Genomic DNA, 17,733 nt, shown 5'->3' with positions numbered 1-17,733 from the left:
ACCATTTTTTTCCTTTGTAGTTAAACATGCATTTTAATACATAAAATAATAATAAAAAAGATAATTTAGCATAAACATTTTCAAACTTTTGCACTACCCAGCTCAAAAGCTATTTCACCACAGACTGCAGACATAATGGAACTAAATGAAAATAAATTTCAAACAAGAGGAACAAAGGCAACTAATCAAGCTCAACAGACAATGAATGTTTCATGAAACACATAAGCAGATCAGTGTTCAAAGATGCAAACAAAAACAGAGCATCCCTATCCCAGATTTTTAAATAAAGTTCACGTAAACTTTGAGAACTGGGGAACAAACGCAGAAATCAAACCTAAAAACATCAGACTGTATTGGACAACAAGATACAAGAATGGCAAATTTTTCTTAAACCCTTGATACCTAGCCTGTATTTTGCTTCCATGAGTGGCCAACAGCATATGCTTAAGTAAATGCAGATTATAAAAGCAGGGCAAGAATGCTGCAATAGTCCCCTCCTACCAGCATCTAGCCATCTGTGGCTTATACTCTTCCTGCACAAAGACTGTTCCTGCAGGTTTGACAACCCTTGCTAAATTTTCATTTAATCACTTTTTAAACCATTTAAACTTTTGGGATCAACGTAATTACAAGCTGCAGGAAAGAATATTTTTTTTGCTTTACTTTCAGTAAGCTGGGTTCTTTACAGGATCTCTGGATCTGCATTATGAGAAATTACAATTATTCTCTCTTCGTGTCTATGCCACTTACAATCTTACAAACTTCCTTTACATCCATCTTCCCCATTTTTTTCCCCCTCCATGGAGCAAGAGGCATAGTCTGCTTGATCTCTTCTGGAAGACATTCCATACTTTCAGTCATCATTGTTGACTTCCAATGCATCATTTCTAAATCCACTGTCTCTTTGGGAGGCAGCAGAGAGCAGAACTACACATGGAATACATGGTATCTTTATAAAGTGGTGTAACAGCTTCATTTTTTTCTCTATTGTTTTCGTATTTGTCTTTTTGACAAAGGAATCAATATTTTGATGGAATCTTTCACAGTAACCGAAATTCTTCCCCCTCCAATGGATAAAAGTCTTACTTAGAGCCCATGTTTGTGCATGCACAATTTGAACTGGTTTCCTCCTCCACTCATATGGATTAGTTTGCATTTATCAACACTCAACTGCTGCCATCGTATCAACAAGTGGGTCAGTATAGCACAACTGCTTTACACAGGTCGTTTTCACTCTTTAAGAGTGAATATTTAAGATATTTTCTTTTGTCAACCTTTGTCACCTCACCATTCACCCCAAAACACCACAAACCTCTACAGAACTGAAATACCTCTCGGTTGGGAAAGCAGAACATGTACTCCTTGACAGCTCAGTACCTTCAGGAACCTTGGGTGAGCAACCTGGTTGAGGTTTACTGTAAAATTGGATTACCTTACGCTTATCTACACACTCATCGACTCTGCCTTACAGATCTGTAATGGTAAGTTTCCCCTCTGCAATCTTCTTCACCACAGCACACGCATCCATTCTGTTCTCTACCAGCTTTATTCTTTGCTACAGTTCAGACTTGCCAGGCTGAAATTCTCAAGATTTCTCCATCCCTCATACCCTTGGCACTTTCTTGTTTTTAAAAAAAAAAAAAAAACCAAACAAAAAGACTGTCGCTACTCACATTTAGTACCTCCCATTCCTTTGTTAGCAATCAATGAAATTTTAATATTACATGCTCTATTAAACAGTTCAGCAATTTCAGATTAGAGGCCCTTTAAAAACTCCTAATCCTAACCAGTTAATAAGAACTTTGGTTTAAACTTCGAATTGGGATTTTTTTCCTGACTAATTCCTTGTAATTCCACTATAGGAAACTTCCTCAGCTTCCATATACAACAACAAGGCAAATAATGTATTTTGGTCTCCTTCAATATCTTTATATTCCCCAAATGCTTCTGTGATACCATTATCATTTACAAGCCATACAGATATGGGTGTGTTTTCTTCTTTGCTATTTGTTCATCCTGACTTTATCACAGGCTTTTCATAAGCTTTTATCAATAGCTGGTATACACTCACTCTAACTGTTAACAAAACACGTGACAAAGACTCACCATGTTAGCTCTAAGCATTTTGCTCCCTTCAAAGTGTCCTCAACCCTGTATTAGTCTTTTTGAAATAACACCCCCCCCCGCCCCCCCCGTGCTTTAGGGAGTCTTTTTCATTACTACTATGAAGCTGAATTTGAGCATATGTTTGAGCATGTAATGATGAGAATGCTCACTATTACAGACCAGCTCTTCAGTTGCTACATCTTAAACCAATTCCTGGGCAGTGCTCGAGAAGGACTCCAAAGCTGCTCAATACATCTTAAGTGAACGTTACCTGTCAACGCAGTTGATTTATTCACCTAACGTGACTAAGTTTTCTGTAAAGTACAGCAAATTAAACATTCATACCTACATAATGAATGCTATGGAATTAAAACTTTTCCACAGATTATCCCTCCTCATTCCTGGTCTGTTAAGACAGCATCCTCATTTTAAAACCACTGATATTTCAGCTGACCATTTTTAAAGACTTCCAGCATTCATATATAAGCAAGCATATATTTATTTTTGACATAGTTACCTATTGATGATACTATTTCTTGAGACTTCTCTGTTATTTTCTACTATGTTCTACTTGCTCATTTGCTTGCTTGGTGACAACGGAAGACTGAAATAAATGTTTTACTAATGCTTTGTATTTATTCTGGCAAGGACAGGCTGCTACTGCAGAACAAGACCATCATTATGTTTCTCAGTCTTGTTTCTGGATCATTTGGCAGTATGAACAAAAGCTACACGTCCACTTTCCACGCAGCCCACCTCTTCAGTAATACTTTGTCATGTAAAGCGATCCTTCAAATATTCTTATTTTTTCTTAAACGTTTTTTTTCAGGAGTAAGCACACATGCATAGCAATGACGATGCATCCTTACTCCATACTTTTTAAAGTATAACCAGCTACTACAAACTAATATTACATACATAGAAGTCACTCAAGTTTCACAGTTTGCTCAAGGTAAAAAAAAGCAATTACACCTCTGCTGTGCCCTCCATGAACACAAGCATACAATATATTAAATAGATGTGATATACATACAGAACAGACTCATGGAACAAAATAAATCCTGGCATATAATGATGACTATTCTAAGCCAGGCATGTGAGCATATTTGTCTCAAAGTAGGTGTTTATTTTGACTGCTAGAATCTTTTTTTTTTTTTTAAATAAAATCCAGAGTTAAAACTGATCAAACTATTTATGTAGTAACCCTTCCCACATCCTGCAAAAAGGGAACCTTCATGCTTTTTGATTATCATCCTGACAACAGGGGCAATCATTTGCCATAAAATTTTCGATGTCTATGAGAAGGTTTCATATACCTTTCTGTCAAGCAATCAGTACTGTGAATTGTCAAAGACTAGATACAACTGAGGACAATAAGCTCTTGTGCAGTGTGAAGTTCTAAGAACAGCCAGAATCAAAAGATCCCTTTGTAATATGGGAAAATCTACATTTTATTTTTAAATAAAAAAATAAAATCCTGTAAATAAGATTCTGCAATTAATTTTTGTCCTTTTGGAAATGGGTACTTTAAAAGGTAATTTAGAAGTTGGAAATTACTAAGTTTTATTTCAGACTTAAATCCAAGATCCTTATAAGTTTGTAATACCTTGAGAAATGGCAAAAAAAAAAAACCCCAAACATATTCCCATTAAGTAGCCTGCTCACTAGAGTAACTTCAAAAGCAATCTGCAAGTAGGGATAAACAACAAGAAGCAAAACACATGACACTGCACGACTCTTACCCATTTCAAGCACTAAAACTTTAAAGGTCACATGTAAGTCTATACAGGAATTATACTACTGGTAACCTTCTAGTTAAAAAAGCATTATGACACTTCCCTCTTGCCGTAGCTCTGAATCATAAGAAAATCATCATCTTTTCCAGATACAAGAAGATAGCCAGGAGACTACAATTTAATGATTGTCTTAAAATTCATCAAGCTACATTTGACAGAGAAAAAAAACCTGGATAACAAAAAAGTATGGACTTAAGTTTATTTTTATGTCTATGGTATGCCCCCCAAAAAGGTTACAACCGTATCAACTTTGTAATTTTCAGTCAAACAAAAATTTGTATTTGTAATAGAAAGCTCAGATTTTAAATCAGAAGTCCTGATGTGAGATCTTTCAAATGAAGCTTTCAAAGTGATCAGATTGTTACTGAAGTCCTGATTTCTTCATTAGATTCTGATATAGGAAGCAGCTCAGACTAAGATGTTTGAATGAACACAAGAAGTAAGAATATGAGTATTACAGTACTCTGAAAGCTCCAGTGTGGCTGCCTTCAGTACAGCACATATGCATTAGATTATTAATACAATGAAACCTTTATTCTCCATCTCCTATTTACATCCAAAAAAAATATTTTTGAAAGTTCAGACTGCTTAAATTAAGACAACTACTCATACGACAACTACACTTTCTTTTCTCAGATGCTGATCAGGAGGCAAGTGAAAGACTACCTAAAAAGGTCACCACTATGCAATATTGTTAACTCCACCCATGTTGCACACTGTGTTACAAGGAAGTGCTTCTTTTACCATTGCTTACCAAAGCTGCGAAGAACAAGATAATTCAGGTATTCAGTTCAGTATTTACTGGATCCACTGGATCCATAGTTAATAATAAACTATTATGAAAAAGTCTACTTGCATTGACTACACAAATGGTTTATATATATATATATATACACACACACACAATTTTTATTTAACAGTAATTACTCACGCTTTCTACTGCACTGAGATAGTGCCTCTCCTACTTGTTCTTTAAGAGCATTTTAGGACATGTGATTAAATAAATGCTGTTATAAAACTACAACAGTCAGTCAAAGAACTTTCAAAATCACCTTCTCTGTTATAAAAGGATACTTAGTCCTTCTAACTATTTGTTGTTATCAAAATAATGGAAGTTTCCTCGTATTTCAGAAGCCAGCGCATAGTTCTGGCTATTTCTATGCAATTTATTTGTGATCAAATGCAAACATCTTCCAACATGAGCTAGTGCTCATCAGGTGTATATTAGATTACATCTAATCTGTGCTATGTAAGGCTTTTTTAAAATTATTATTATTAATTTTATTTAAGTCATTGGTATATAAAACTATTTTGGCCATTTGTACCTCTACAGAGGTAGAAATCTTTTATATAAGTGTCGTGGTTTAACCCCAGCCAGCAACTAAACACCATGCAGCCGTTCCCTCACTCCTCCCCCCTCACAGTGGGATGGGGAGGAGAATCAAAAAAAAAAAAAAAAAAAGTAAAACTTATGGGTTAAGATAAGAACAGTTTAATAACTAAAGTAAAATAAAATACAATAACAGTAACAATAACATATAATAATAATTGCAATAAAAATGAATATAACAAAAAAAAGATAAATAAACCCCAAGAAAAGACAAGTGATGCACAATGCAATTGCTCACCACCCGCTCACTGATGACAGAGCAGTGATCCATCCCTCCTTGCCAACTCCCCCCCGTTTATATACTGGGCATGATGTTCTAGGGTATGGAATACCCCTTTGGCTAGTTGGAGTCAGCTGTCCTGGCTGTGCTCCCTCCCAGCTTCTTGTACACCTGCTTGCTAGCAGAGCATGGGAAACTGAAAAGTTCTTAACTTAGGATAAGCACTACTTAGCAACAACTAAAACATCAGCGTGCTATCAACATTATTCTCACACTAAATCCAAAACACAGCACTGTACCTGCTACTAAGAAGAAAATTAACTCTATCCCAGCCAAAACCAGGACAGTAAGTTAGTTATGAATCATTAGTGCATGTACTGCCACAGGTACAACCTGTATACGAAAATAAACCTCTGAAGTTACACATATCCTTTAAGTTTTATAGATATTGGCAATAAATAGTAAAAGAATCTCTAACTTTGTTTTAAAAAGTCCTCAAAATTACACTTTATTGTTCTTTAAAAAAGAAATTTAAAACCCTTCCTTTCCCTGTCAGAGTATTTCACCCTGACCCAGTCCTCCCTCTGGTCCAGTTTCAGTGAGCAGCTTTGGGCAGGGAACGAGGGGGATTTTTGGTTTGCAGGGGAAGGTGGGCGACGTTATTAAAGTGAACTCCCACACAGAAGCATAAAAAAAACCCCATCACCCAAAGGGTAGAGGTAAGAAATGTCTTGGTGCCATGCCACCTGCCTCAAGTTCATCACTGAAAGGCCTGGAGAGCAACCAAGCAGACAGACAGCAGCTTCTGCTTTCACGTGAAAAGGAGGCGATCAAGGAAAGAATGGTCCAAGTGCTGCTTTTCCTTCAATGTAAAAGACAGTGTTAATAATTTGAATGTAGAATTTTGTTTTGAGCTTTAGAATACAATGTAAGACTCAGGGATGGAGCTCAAACTTAGCTCCTCTTCTCTTCCTTTCTGCATCTAAGACACAAACCTAAAGCTCCTCCAAACATCACTAACCATCACAGTCTATTTTCCCCACAGTGTTAGATACAATTTTAAAGAAGAAAACTATTTCTCTTTACAGCAAAATTTCTAAGCATTTGGGATCTATTTATATGCATAATTATGCGCACATAATCACACAAAATAAAAGTGCCATGTCTTAAATCACAAGTGGAAAACATCTAAGTGTCTCATTTCACTGCAGGTGAAGAAAATTTTAATCATACTTCTCAGGCACTTAGGCAGTCTTTATCCAGCTTTCAAACTTTCATGCAAATGCAGCTGTCCTATTCTAGCAATTTTACTTACAGCAGTTATAAAGCTCTGTTTCCATTTCAGGATAATGAAAACAGAGGTTAATTTATTCCTATCCACTTTCCCATACACTGTACAAGATCCAGTATAGCATTCTTGCAGACATCACAGTCCATTAGCCAAATGAAGCGAGCCGAGTTAAGACTCTGTTTTCCAGCTTTCCCAAGTTGCAGAAAAAAAATCTGTGATTTTATGCCAGCTGCTGCGCTCTCAGTCCATGCCACAGTACCACCCAGACCTTTATACACACTGTTAAAACCTGCAAGGTTGCTTGCCAGGCATGCACAGGTGTTTTAGTTTTGCACACAACAGAACCACACCTTTGCAAAAAACATCTCCATTCGAAAGGGCATTCCCATTAGTTTATGCTTATTACCTGCATTGAAAGTACACTGTTTTGTGCAAGTGTATCTGTGTTAATTTGCAGCACAGTTTTAAAATTAAAATATGATGGGAAGCTACCAAAGAAATCAAACCAGTGCCACACTACTTACAGTTAATTTACAGATTTGAAACTTTGTAAGTGTACCTCATACTATGCAACTGGACAGCTGAGCCCTGCCATATAAAATACTATTTAACATCTTCAGTAAACCCCAACATTTTTATCTCAATTTGCAAGTCTAAAAATATCTTCTCCCCAGTTTCCCTCAAACTGCAAAGCTGTACATTGCAATGTTGAAGCACGTTGGTCATTCAAACATTCCTGACAACTAACTGCAAAGCAAATTGACACTCAAGAGTCCCACATTTACGTCAAGTGAAAACACAAAGCAGTAGAACACCCCTGTATCCAGCATTGACTAAAATCTCTTGACATGAAATATTTACAAACCTAATTATACTTCTATTTCTAAATGAAAAGAAGGAATAACATTACAAAACCTCTTAAGATTATTAGAATAGCAAGTGCTAAAGACAGCGAGTGTAGAATTTGTATTATTAATGGATCATCTTTTTTAAACCTATCTCCCTCTGTGTTTAAGAGCAGACAGAAAAGAGGGCTTGAATAAACCCATTTATCTCAAGGGTGGGTATTTTCAATTATCTTAAAAATATCTTAATTTTTTTTCTGAACCAAGAAATACATGAAATAAAAAAAGACCAAAGAGCATTGAACAGCAGACATTACCCATTTGAACAAAAACAAGTATTAAACAGAATAACATGAATAACCATGTAATCTCGTACCACATTAGCATACATGATACATAGAGTACCAGAAATGTTGGGGTGGGAAACAGTAGTAAAACATTCTGAACTGAAATCAACAATTAAAAAAAAAAAAAAAAGAAAAAAGAAAAGCCCACAGCAATCATCCCATAGTTGTCTTAATAAAAGATTCTCTTGGTTTTGGTAAAATTTAGTTAAGCTGTTAGAGTGTGTATACAATTCTAAAATAAAAAGCTGAGATAAAAGACAAAAAAAATTACCCAAGCATGACAAAACAGCTAGTTAGATTATGCAATTAGAATGAAACCTGTTTAGCAGAAAAATTAAATAATACCAGAACAGAACAAGAACAGCATACCTGCAAAAACAGAATCTGAGCCGGTTAAACAGGCAGCCATGTGAGTTTATCAAAGTAGACAGGGGCTACTGTCCACTACTTTGGTCAAGTGTAAATCTGCTTTTCAGAGTTGGGTTTGTCCTTTTATTTTAAAATCTACCTGAGATGCTACTGAAAAAATTGTTCTTTGTTCAAACTCAAAAAAAAATCACAGGAGAAAAAAAAGATTAAAACAACTGAGCAGAAAGATATTTTGGGAATCTAATGAAACGTTGCAACCAAATACATTACTGCTTTGGGATCCTTCACTAGCATGAGTACATTTGATCACAGCTTAGAGAAAAGCTACAAGTAGCCCCTTCAGGGAATAAACACCATCAGAATGCAGCAATGATCACTCAGTTCAGGACGTTTTGGCAATTTATCATTCCTGAAGAGGTAAAAAAATCAGCGGGCAGGTGATCAAGGTGGAAGAAGTGAAATTCCCTCTCAAAATGAAAGCTCTATTTGTCTTTTTTGGGTTTCACACGAACAGCATTTCCACAACACACTATGTACACAAGCTTCTTGGTATAACATTTAGAAGTACAAGCATAGTTTTACTTACAATTCCCATAAAATCAACTGTGACTTTTGTATTAAAAAGAAAGGAATTTCCAAAATAAAATCACCCTTTTGGCAGTTTAAGAGGAAGCACCCAGTGTGACTGCCTTTTAGAAATTCCTGAAAAGCACAGCCAGATGTAAGACATCTCCAAAACAATTTTTGCTTGAATTAAAACACATTTTTGGAAAAGAATGAGTGATACGAAGATTTGCAACATCAGAGAATAAAACCAGCCCACTGTTTTCCTACCTGTGTCTAAACAGAAGCAACAAACATAATCTTGATTCTTGCGCTATTTTTTTTCATTCTCTAATTCATATGGCTCTTCAAGCATGTCTCACTGATAATAAAACCCACGCACTGCTGAAACCAGGGGTAACATTACTCTAAAAGTTTTATCAGGTACAGAGTTCGTATAACCTCCACATTCACTACCCAAGCTTCAAAGCTGCTCTTGACTACAGCATCATACTAAGAGCTCAGATTCCTCAAGACCAAGTTCTTTTAAGAGTTCCTGCTTCCCAACTAAAACCTCATCATCTACTAATACAGCCACACTGAAAACTAAAATGTAAAACTTCAAATTAAACAAAAACAACAAACAAAATCAAACCCAGAAGCCCCCAAAGAAACCCAACACCAAGAAGAATACCTAAAAACTAAGACCATGGATACAGTGGAAAGAAGCAATATGAAAAATGGAAAAAAAAACCCACCAAAATTTGTCAATATTTATCAATTCAAATGAAATTTTATCAAGCCCTTTCCTAACAGTTTGGCAGTTTTTACTTCTAATCATGCAAAATTAAGAACTGAAGAACACGAGTTAGAAAAGACTAAAATGTAGGGGAAAATGCCTTATAATCTATCCCAAAAACTTAAACTGGTAGAGGCCTTGCTTTTCTTTTTTTTTTTTTTTAAATCCTTCTCAAATCCTTGCTCACTGGCATTTTTGTTCTCACCCACATCATGTATCAGCTACTCCACTACCTTGCCTGGGATCAACATTAGGCCAATACACTAGTAATTACCTAGGTCATCCTGTTCATCCTTGTAACAATATTGGCACAATAGCAGATGTCTTCCAGTCCTTCGGAATTTTCTCAGTGTCCTAAGACTGATTAGAAATCAATAAGGGAGCTCTGCCAGGTATTTCAAACTCTTGGGACTTTACAGGCCTATTTTTAGCAGCTCTTTTACATTTATACTCAAAATGGGAAGTATCATACAACAAGTATCATCTACCTTATCCCTCAAAACAGGTAATTTTTATTTAACTCCCTTGCATTCCATTAAGATATCTACAAAATATATAGGCTGGGGGGTTTTTTGGGGTTTTGGGTTTTGTTTTTTTCTTAAATTCTGACACTAGGTGTTTTTCATAGAAACAAAACACACCAGCTACCATTTGTTCAATTGTCCTTGTACAATATTCTCTTTCTATAAAATCCCACAGAAGTATTTTATGTTTTCCCTGGTTGTTTGGAGACTTTTTGTATGCATGTGATTTTTCTTAAACGTTTGATTTGCTTAACTGTAACCTATAGTTTCTTCCACTATTTACTCATGGAAAGGACATGGTAATATCTGCCAACTATGCACAGAATACTTCTTGGTCTGTATCCATCTGACTAGCACAGCTAGATCACATATTTTTGGCTTTCAGACACACACAATAGAGTTCTGCCTCCTCTACCAGATAAAAATTATCAAGCTTCTTACTCAATTCTATTTCCTTGATACCTCCCTCCTTCCTCGAAATCTGCAGAGTTTTGTTTCCCAAGTCACTTCAGCCTCTGATGCTCCACTGACAGTAGCTGTCTTTCCCAGACAAAAATATTTTCTCCCGGCAAACCACCAATTTACACATCACACAGGAAAGCTCTCTGGCTTGATGCAGAAAACACAAAACTCCCTTCCCCCTGCCTATTCAAGTCACCGATCTACCACTGGCTGTTGCAGAACTGAATGAGAGTCATGTACAAGTTTGCTGGTCTTGCTTCCCAGGCTCCTGGCAGCATTTGTTTACTTTAAAGTACTGACTAATCAGCAACTTGATAAAAGTATCAACACCAATGAAAAACCCAAAACTGACAGGTAGGTGTCCCAAAAGAAGACAAGGCTTCCTTATCTAGCTCTTTGTGAGTCCATGATTTCAGCTAGCAGTTTCGCCAAGAACAGTGAAGAGACGCTGACTAGAACAACACTGGCTGATGCTTCCCTCTCTATAAACACCCATGTGACAATCCTCTCTGACAGCTCAACAAGTTAGCATATTTAACAACATACTATCAAAACACCAGCTCAATACCAATTATTCTCTGAAGGACTCCAGAAAAGGTCTGGAATGTACATCTGACATCAATGGGCAAGCTAATTTTTTTTCAACTGTATATGAAGAAGACACACAAGAATGGATACTGTTGTCATCCTGAAAAAAATGAAACAGTGGTTAACTGAAAACAAGAACCAAGAGAAGAGATGAAAAGATGACAATTACAGGAATAATATACTGGAAGAGGGTACAGGAAAAGATCAGCTAGAACAAAAACCCACAAAACAGTAAGGATATTTCATTATAAGAAATAGATGCACTCTGGTCACAAGGCAACAACTTTTCATTTTAAGCTTCAACATTCCAGTTAGTGCTCTAAAATATGCAGCAGAACAGAGGTATTTAAAAGCTGCCCTGTGTCACAAAGATGTGTTGAAGTCTTTCAAGATTAGATTTTAAAAGATACTGAAAATCACTGTTAAAACTTTCAAAATATCAAAGGCTTTAACTGAGGACGTATTTCAGGATAAAGTCAAAGTTCCACCTAAAAAAAAACCCCATTTTTTTTCCCTTCCAAAACAAAAAGCAAGTATTTGATACTCATTCTCCATTAACACTTTTTCAACTCAAATACAATCTACCTTGTTTTCTACAAAAGTGTTTTTATGTGCACCCTGCCAACCATCCCCTTTCTCAAGGGAGATTAAAGCTTGTCAGCATTGCCATTCTACACAGCCAAGAACTGATCACATTTAAAACAATAGAAATTCCCACTATACACAACTTCTCTTAAATTAGCCCCATAAATTCAACATAAATGGCACTTTACACCTCAAATGCAGAAGGCAACCAGTTTATGAGGCCAACCAAACTTTACCGTTACCAAGCCAAGTTTTAAATCTTTGCAAAAGTAGATGAGATCTTAACCACACAGAAGCCCGGGTAGTTAAAGCCCAAGCTTAGCAAAGCAAGCAAGAGGAGGGAAGGGCAGCTGCAAATTTTAGAGGTTTTTTTTTTTCCTTTAAATATACATCTTGGTTTGTACTAGCAAAAAATCTTCATTTATCCTGCTTGCTTACTTCAAAATAAGTGTTTCAGAAGAACAATTACAACCACAAAATAAATTCTGTATGGACAATGGTGACTTGTATATTGTGAAAATAAATGCCTATAGCACATGCAGACAACAGACAATAGTACAATACTGATCTCTTTGTATTCAGAATAGAAAAGACTCCAAAAATTCTGGGCTTTGGCTTCTAAAAAAGGACAACTAATTTTGATGAAAGATGGAAGGCAGTCTACCGAGAACAGCATTATCCAAAATACAAACAGAAATTTAGCTCGTCCAACACTTCTCCAGTAAAATTAATTCCAGAGGAGTAACACGATAATGGTCTTCAAAATGCATTTTTAACTGTTCATGCTAGTTTAGGAAGGTTTTTTTCAATCCACTCAGTGTTTGCAACAGGTACATGCATTTCTGTATCGACTGTTAACCTAGCTTACTCTGATAACAGAACATGATTATCTATATATGCGAAGGACACGAGAAAATGAAACTAGGAAGGGTAAAAAGAGAGAGAGAAAAATTTATGCAGGTGAGACTTTCCCAGGCCATTTACAAATCTGTGTAGGTAAAGATATAGATGATTCTTCCCACCTCTGGGGTGAGTTCTACTCCAAACATTACCTGTTTTCAGAAAAACTAATATTCAGTGCTTAATTATATCCTGCTGCTTCATCATCCTATGTGTGTATGTAATGGCAGCACAAACTGAATGGAGCTGTTACTTTCACATTGCACGAGACCCACATCATCGAGCAGGCTCTCTGCATGACAGACTACACAATCCAAGGAGCACTGAAGAACCTTTTAAAACTAAGTTTCAGCCCTCTTCAGTCAGTACTTCCAGAATTCCAAGCAGCACATGCATGCTTTTCTTTTAATTACATACTAGGTACATATCCGTATCATTTTACATTATTTGCAGTTCAGAGTTTTACAGAAGAGATTGCTTGACTCCTAATTTGCAGTTGAACTAGCAGCCTTTATACAAGCAGGGAATTCTGGTTTGCTCAGCTTGGTCCTTCTGTAAACCACCTTTCCAGGCAGAGAAACCCACACCCCAGATTCTGACACGAACTAACGGTTTTTGTTCAGTCTATTAAAAACTTTAAGTTCAGCTGAGGAATTTTTTTTTCCCCAAGACCTTTTATGGACTATGCATAATGCAGTATGTTTACTGTAAAGTTTCCTAGACTGTAATATGGCTAAAAAGCAATAAAGAAACAGCAGTGCAGGGAACTGACTGGGAAGGGAACCTCTAAATCTAATTCTGCTGTCAGCTTGCTGCCTGATGCTCTCTGCAAGAGGACAATTTTAAAGATAAACTCATTCCTTACATAGATTAAGAGTAGCTGCTATGCAAGTAAACAATACGAAGTTCTAAATTAGCCGTATTTCATTAGGTGACTAGAGAAAGAAATGTTGCATTTTTTACATACAGCGAATGTCTTTCAGAAAGTACAATGTTACATGAAAAAATACATTAACCTTGGAGTCAACTATTCTGTATTAATCCAGATACAACCTGGTGAATCATTAGATACAGGATGCAAGTATCAGGCTTAATTTTGTGCCTGTTAAAAAAACAAAGGACATCTATAATTCAAGCTGCAATATTTAACTCGTATTTTGCTTTCTTATATTCTAATAGTCCAGAAAATCGGTCATACTAGAAGGACCTCAACTTAACACCTGTTCAGAGGTCAGACCGCCACAGTAACATATACCAGGAATGCTGCAGGGTTTTCCTCCTTTAGAATTCACAAATCAAAAATAAATTAAGTATAATCTTGATGGAATGCAACAGTACAGGTTTATAAGAAAATATATAGGGATTAAAAATTACAAAAGGATATTTTTAAAGATTCTTAAAATACTGCTTGTCAACCTCAATCTAAAAAGCAGAGTTTTAATTTGTTTGCCTATTGTACAGGAATACCGTATTTCTGCTCACTGCCTGCTTGTTTCTGAAATACTTCAATAGCAGTTCATCTTACACAAACAATGTAAAACAATGTAAATAGTGGATTTAGAAAAAAAAACAAAACAAAAAATGAAAACGTCAAAAAAACAAAAAAAGAGTCTGGATTATTAACAACTACTAGTTAGACTATTTGATATACTAATAGTAAGCAACATTTTACTACAGTCATGCAGTTGGAAAAAAAGATCTCAATGGCAGAGTTTTGTATTACATCAGATAATTTCAGTGAAGACTAATCAATTAAATATTCAGACTAAAAAAACATGATGTTGATTTGAGAATGTGTAATTACTGCCATGATTTTTTACACCTACCTTTTATTTAACAACCATTTTTAAAAATCCAATAAAACTTTAAGGTTAGACTTTGCCAGAGTTAACGCCAAACTGAACTTAACTCTAAATTACTATTTTACTAATGTTTTATCACTAATGTTGTTGCCTCTAAAATAAAGCAAGTTCTCAGGAATAAGAAGTCTGTACTCCTTGCTTAAGGTGGCAAAGCAGCATCCAGTTGAGTACTCTCCAGCAGATGAAGAGAACACAACACATGCATCCTATTTCCAATTCTGCTATGAAAATAACAGCTCAGCTTTAACACTCAGTTGCCCTACATGGGAAATAAGAAGGATATTTGCTTTTCTCTGAAAAGCTTTTTATAGTTAGACATGAGCACTACTCTATTTAAGAGTTATACATTGCCACTTTTGAATTAGGAGTCTATCACACACAAAACCAGACAATGGACCATACTACCTTTACAATCACCAACTATATTTCATTGTGCCACAACCTAAAAAAATTTATTTCAGTAAGACTCTATGGTAATTAACATCACGTCTGATACTTTTCAACTTCATGAAGCCCTTCTATATAAATTAGCTAATACACACAATCTTGTATTTCTTTTTTCCTGCTTCACTGGCTTTTAGACCCACACACCATATTGTTTTCCTATTTAAGCCCCAATCACACAATCAGATCCACAGGAGAAGGTTTCAATGAAGCTGTAGCGCATAGAAATCACTGGGCTGTGTGCTTGGGGGTCTCCTTGCACAAATCAGTTTACAAGATAAAAGATGCACACCGTACAGTCTAGAGGGCTTGCTTTACAAACTGTGTAACACAATGGAGCCATGCTTGGAGGGATCTGGATGATACTTAAGACAGATCAAGCTACTGAAATGAAGTACAGCAGAAACACAAGATTAATACCAGTGTCTAATTCTATGGATGACATACAGACTGGATATAAATTCATTTTAATAAGAAGAAAATATTTCTCTGTTTTATTTCTAACTTGAATACGCAGTCTAAAGTCAATGGAAAGGCCAAAGGGTTATCAGTTTAATCCCATCTGCCTAAACCGTAAGATTGTTATTAATAATTCTAGTGATGAGAAATGTAAGAAAAAACTCTTTCCAATTTATTTGAATTATTAAGAAATAAATAGTTGAACTACTGCCAGTTCTCCCCCTCCATTTGTCAGGGTCTTTCACAGACAAAGAAAACAAGGATTGGTTTGGGTTTTTTTTAAATTGAAAGTATTATAAAAGACAAATTACTAGAACGACAAAAGAACAGCTTGGAATTACTTATATTCATTTTTAAAACAAGCAAGTTTCAGTTTAATATTATCTCTTCAAACAAATCCATTTAAACAGACATTATTACTGTACAAAATCAAGATAATTATCTCCAAAACCAGAAACAATTACACAAGAATGGGAGGGACATAATCCATTTATGTATTATTTAAATAAAGCAGGCCTTTCTCCAGAAGTCTTTCAGTAAATACGTCAATATTTTGCCACATCAGTTCAAACTCTGCCTGTACTCATCATGCCAGAATTTTGACGCCCAAGTTCTCCTTTTATGCTGCCTGTTATTCAATGTGTACATATGCTTTGTACCACCCAGCCCCGGTACTTCCGTCACGCTTCTAGACGAGGTGGTGTTGACACAGCTGCACTACAAACCCAACACCCCTCTTCAGCCCGAAGCAGGCAAACATTCCCACATCTTCCGCGGCTGCACCAGCTCTGACATGCATGAAGGAAGCCCCCTTCTTCATCAGCTGTTTCTCCGCCAGTAACGACACGGCTAAAGCTCTCCCTCGCATATCTCCTGGACCATCCTCTCCCGCTCTAGCCCTCCTCCCTAGAGGACAGCGTCCCGACTCCGAAGGGCCACCAACTCCAGACGTGGCCTGGTGTCATTGTCTCTCGCTTTCCGCCACCCCCGCTTCCTCCCCCGTCCCTCCTCCCTTACCGCTGCCTGTCACCTGCTCCCTCCCCGCCGGCCGTCTGCTTCCAGGTCAGCTCAGCTCGGCGCCTCCGTCTCTCTGCCTATTCATCCTGCGAGCGGGGAGGAGGAGAGCCCGCCGGGCGCCGCAGCGCCCTCACCGCCGCTGTCAGCGAGGGGCAGTGCGCGGAGAGGCCGCTCTCGGCAAAGGGGCGAAGCTCTCCCCTCAGGGCAGGGGCACACGCGCTGCCAGAGGGCTTCGCAGGGAGACCACGACAGGCCTCGGCCTCTCTGCGCACCCACCCCGAGTCTCACCCAACTAAACAGACCCTCCACTCGATCCCAAAACCCGTGCCACGGCTCAGCCCGCAGCCGCACCTCTCCCAGCCCTTTCCCTCCGGGCAGCCCCCTTGCCTCATTTCCCCAGAGAGGCCCCGCAGCGCCGCTTCTCCCTCCCTCCCCGCCCCCGCAACACAAACGCACACCAGGCACTAGGGGAAGGGGGCCCCGCAGCGCACCCCGACCCCTGGCCGCCCCCGTGCAGTCACCGCCGGCCGCCCCTTCCCGCTCCGCGCTGCCCCTCACCTAGGGCCACCTCGCAGGCTTTGCGCAGCTGGGAGTGATGCGCCTTCTTCACCTCCTTGTCGGCCAGGATCTTCTCCAGGGCCCGGGTCAGGAACATGTTTTTCGTCTTCTTCCCTTCATACATGGGCGCGATCGAGCCGGGAGAGGGGGAGGAGAGGAGGAGAGGGGAGGGGAGGGGAGGGAGAGCGGGGCACCGGCCGCTCCCGCCGGGGGAGGGCTGCGAGGGGCCGGGACAGGCGGCGAGGCCGCGGGGCCGGGCCGAGGCAGGCGCGGGGGAAGGGCTGCCTCAGAGGGAGGGCCGCCGTGTCCCGACGCCCGCTCGGAGGCTCCCCCCGAGGAGACGCTGGGGTGGGCCCGGGCGGCGGCGACAGCCAACCCCCGCGGCTGAGGGAAGACGAAGCCTTCTCCTTCCTTCTCCTTCCCCCCCCGCCCCCGCTGCGTGTGTGCGCGGACGGCGCCCGCGACGCGCTCAGTCCCCGAGCCGCCCCCGGACGGCACTCGCATCCATTAGCAGCGGCAGCAGCGGCGGCGGCAGCGGTGGTGGCGGCGGCTGCAGCAGCAACAACCTGCCCTCGCCATGTTGGAAGGAAACGACGTCAGGGCCGCGGCCGCACGGCTGTGGAGCAGG

The 17,733-nt window shown here is 38.8% G+C and overlaps 1 protein-coding gene across 1 annotated transcript in view; it reads right to left on the bottom strand.

Annotated features, from left to right (window-relative positions):
* ARFGEF1 (ADP ribosylation factor guanine nucleotide exchange factor 1) overlaps positions 1–17,354 on the bottom strand; it is a 101,075-nt gene extending 83,721 nt beyond the window's left edge. Inside the window, exon 1 of the mRNA XM_050890783.1 lies at positions 17,106–17,354. Coding sequence (XP_050746740.1) covers positions 17,106–17,229 — 124 coding nt within the window. The 5' untranslated portion in view covers positions 17,230–17,354. The remainder of the gene's footprint in view (positions 1–17,105) is intronic.
* Positions 17,355–17,733: the final 379 nt, after the last annotated feature.

This window comes from Gymnogyps californianus, chromosome 2 (genome assembly GCF_018139145.2).
Source record: "Gymnogyps californianus isolate 813 chromosome 2, ASM1813914v2, whole genome shotgun sequence".
In the NCBI taxonomy this organism is placed as follows: domain Eukaryota; kingdom Metazoa; phylum Chordata; class Aves; order Accipitriformes; family Cathartidae; genus Gymnogyps; species Gymnogyps californianus.
The sequence above is the reverse complement of the archived record's forward strand: the minus strand, read 5'-3'. Positions and strand labels throughout refer to the sequence as shown.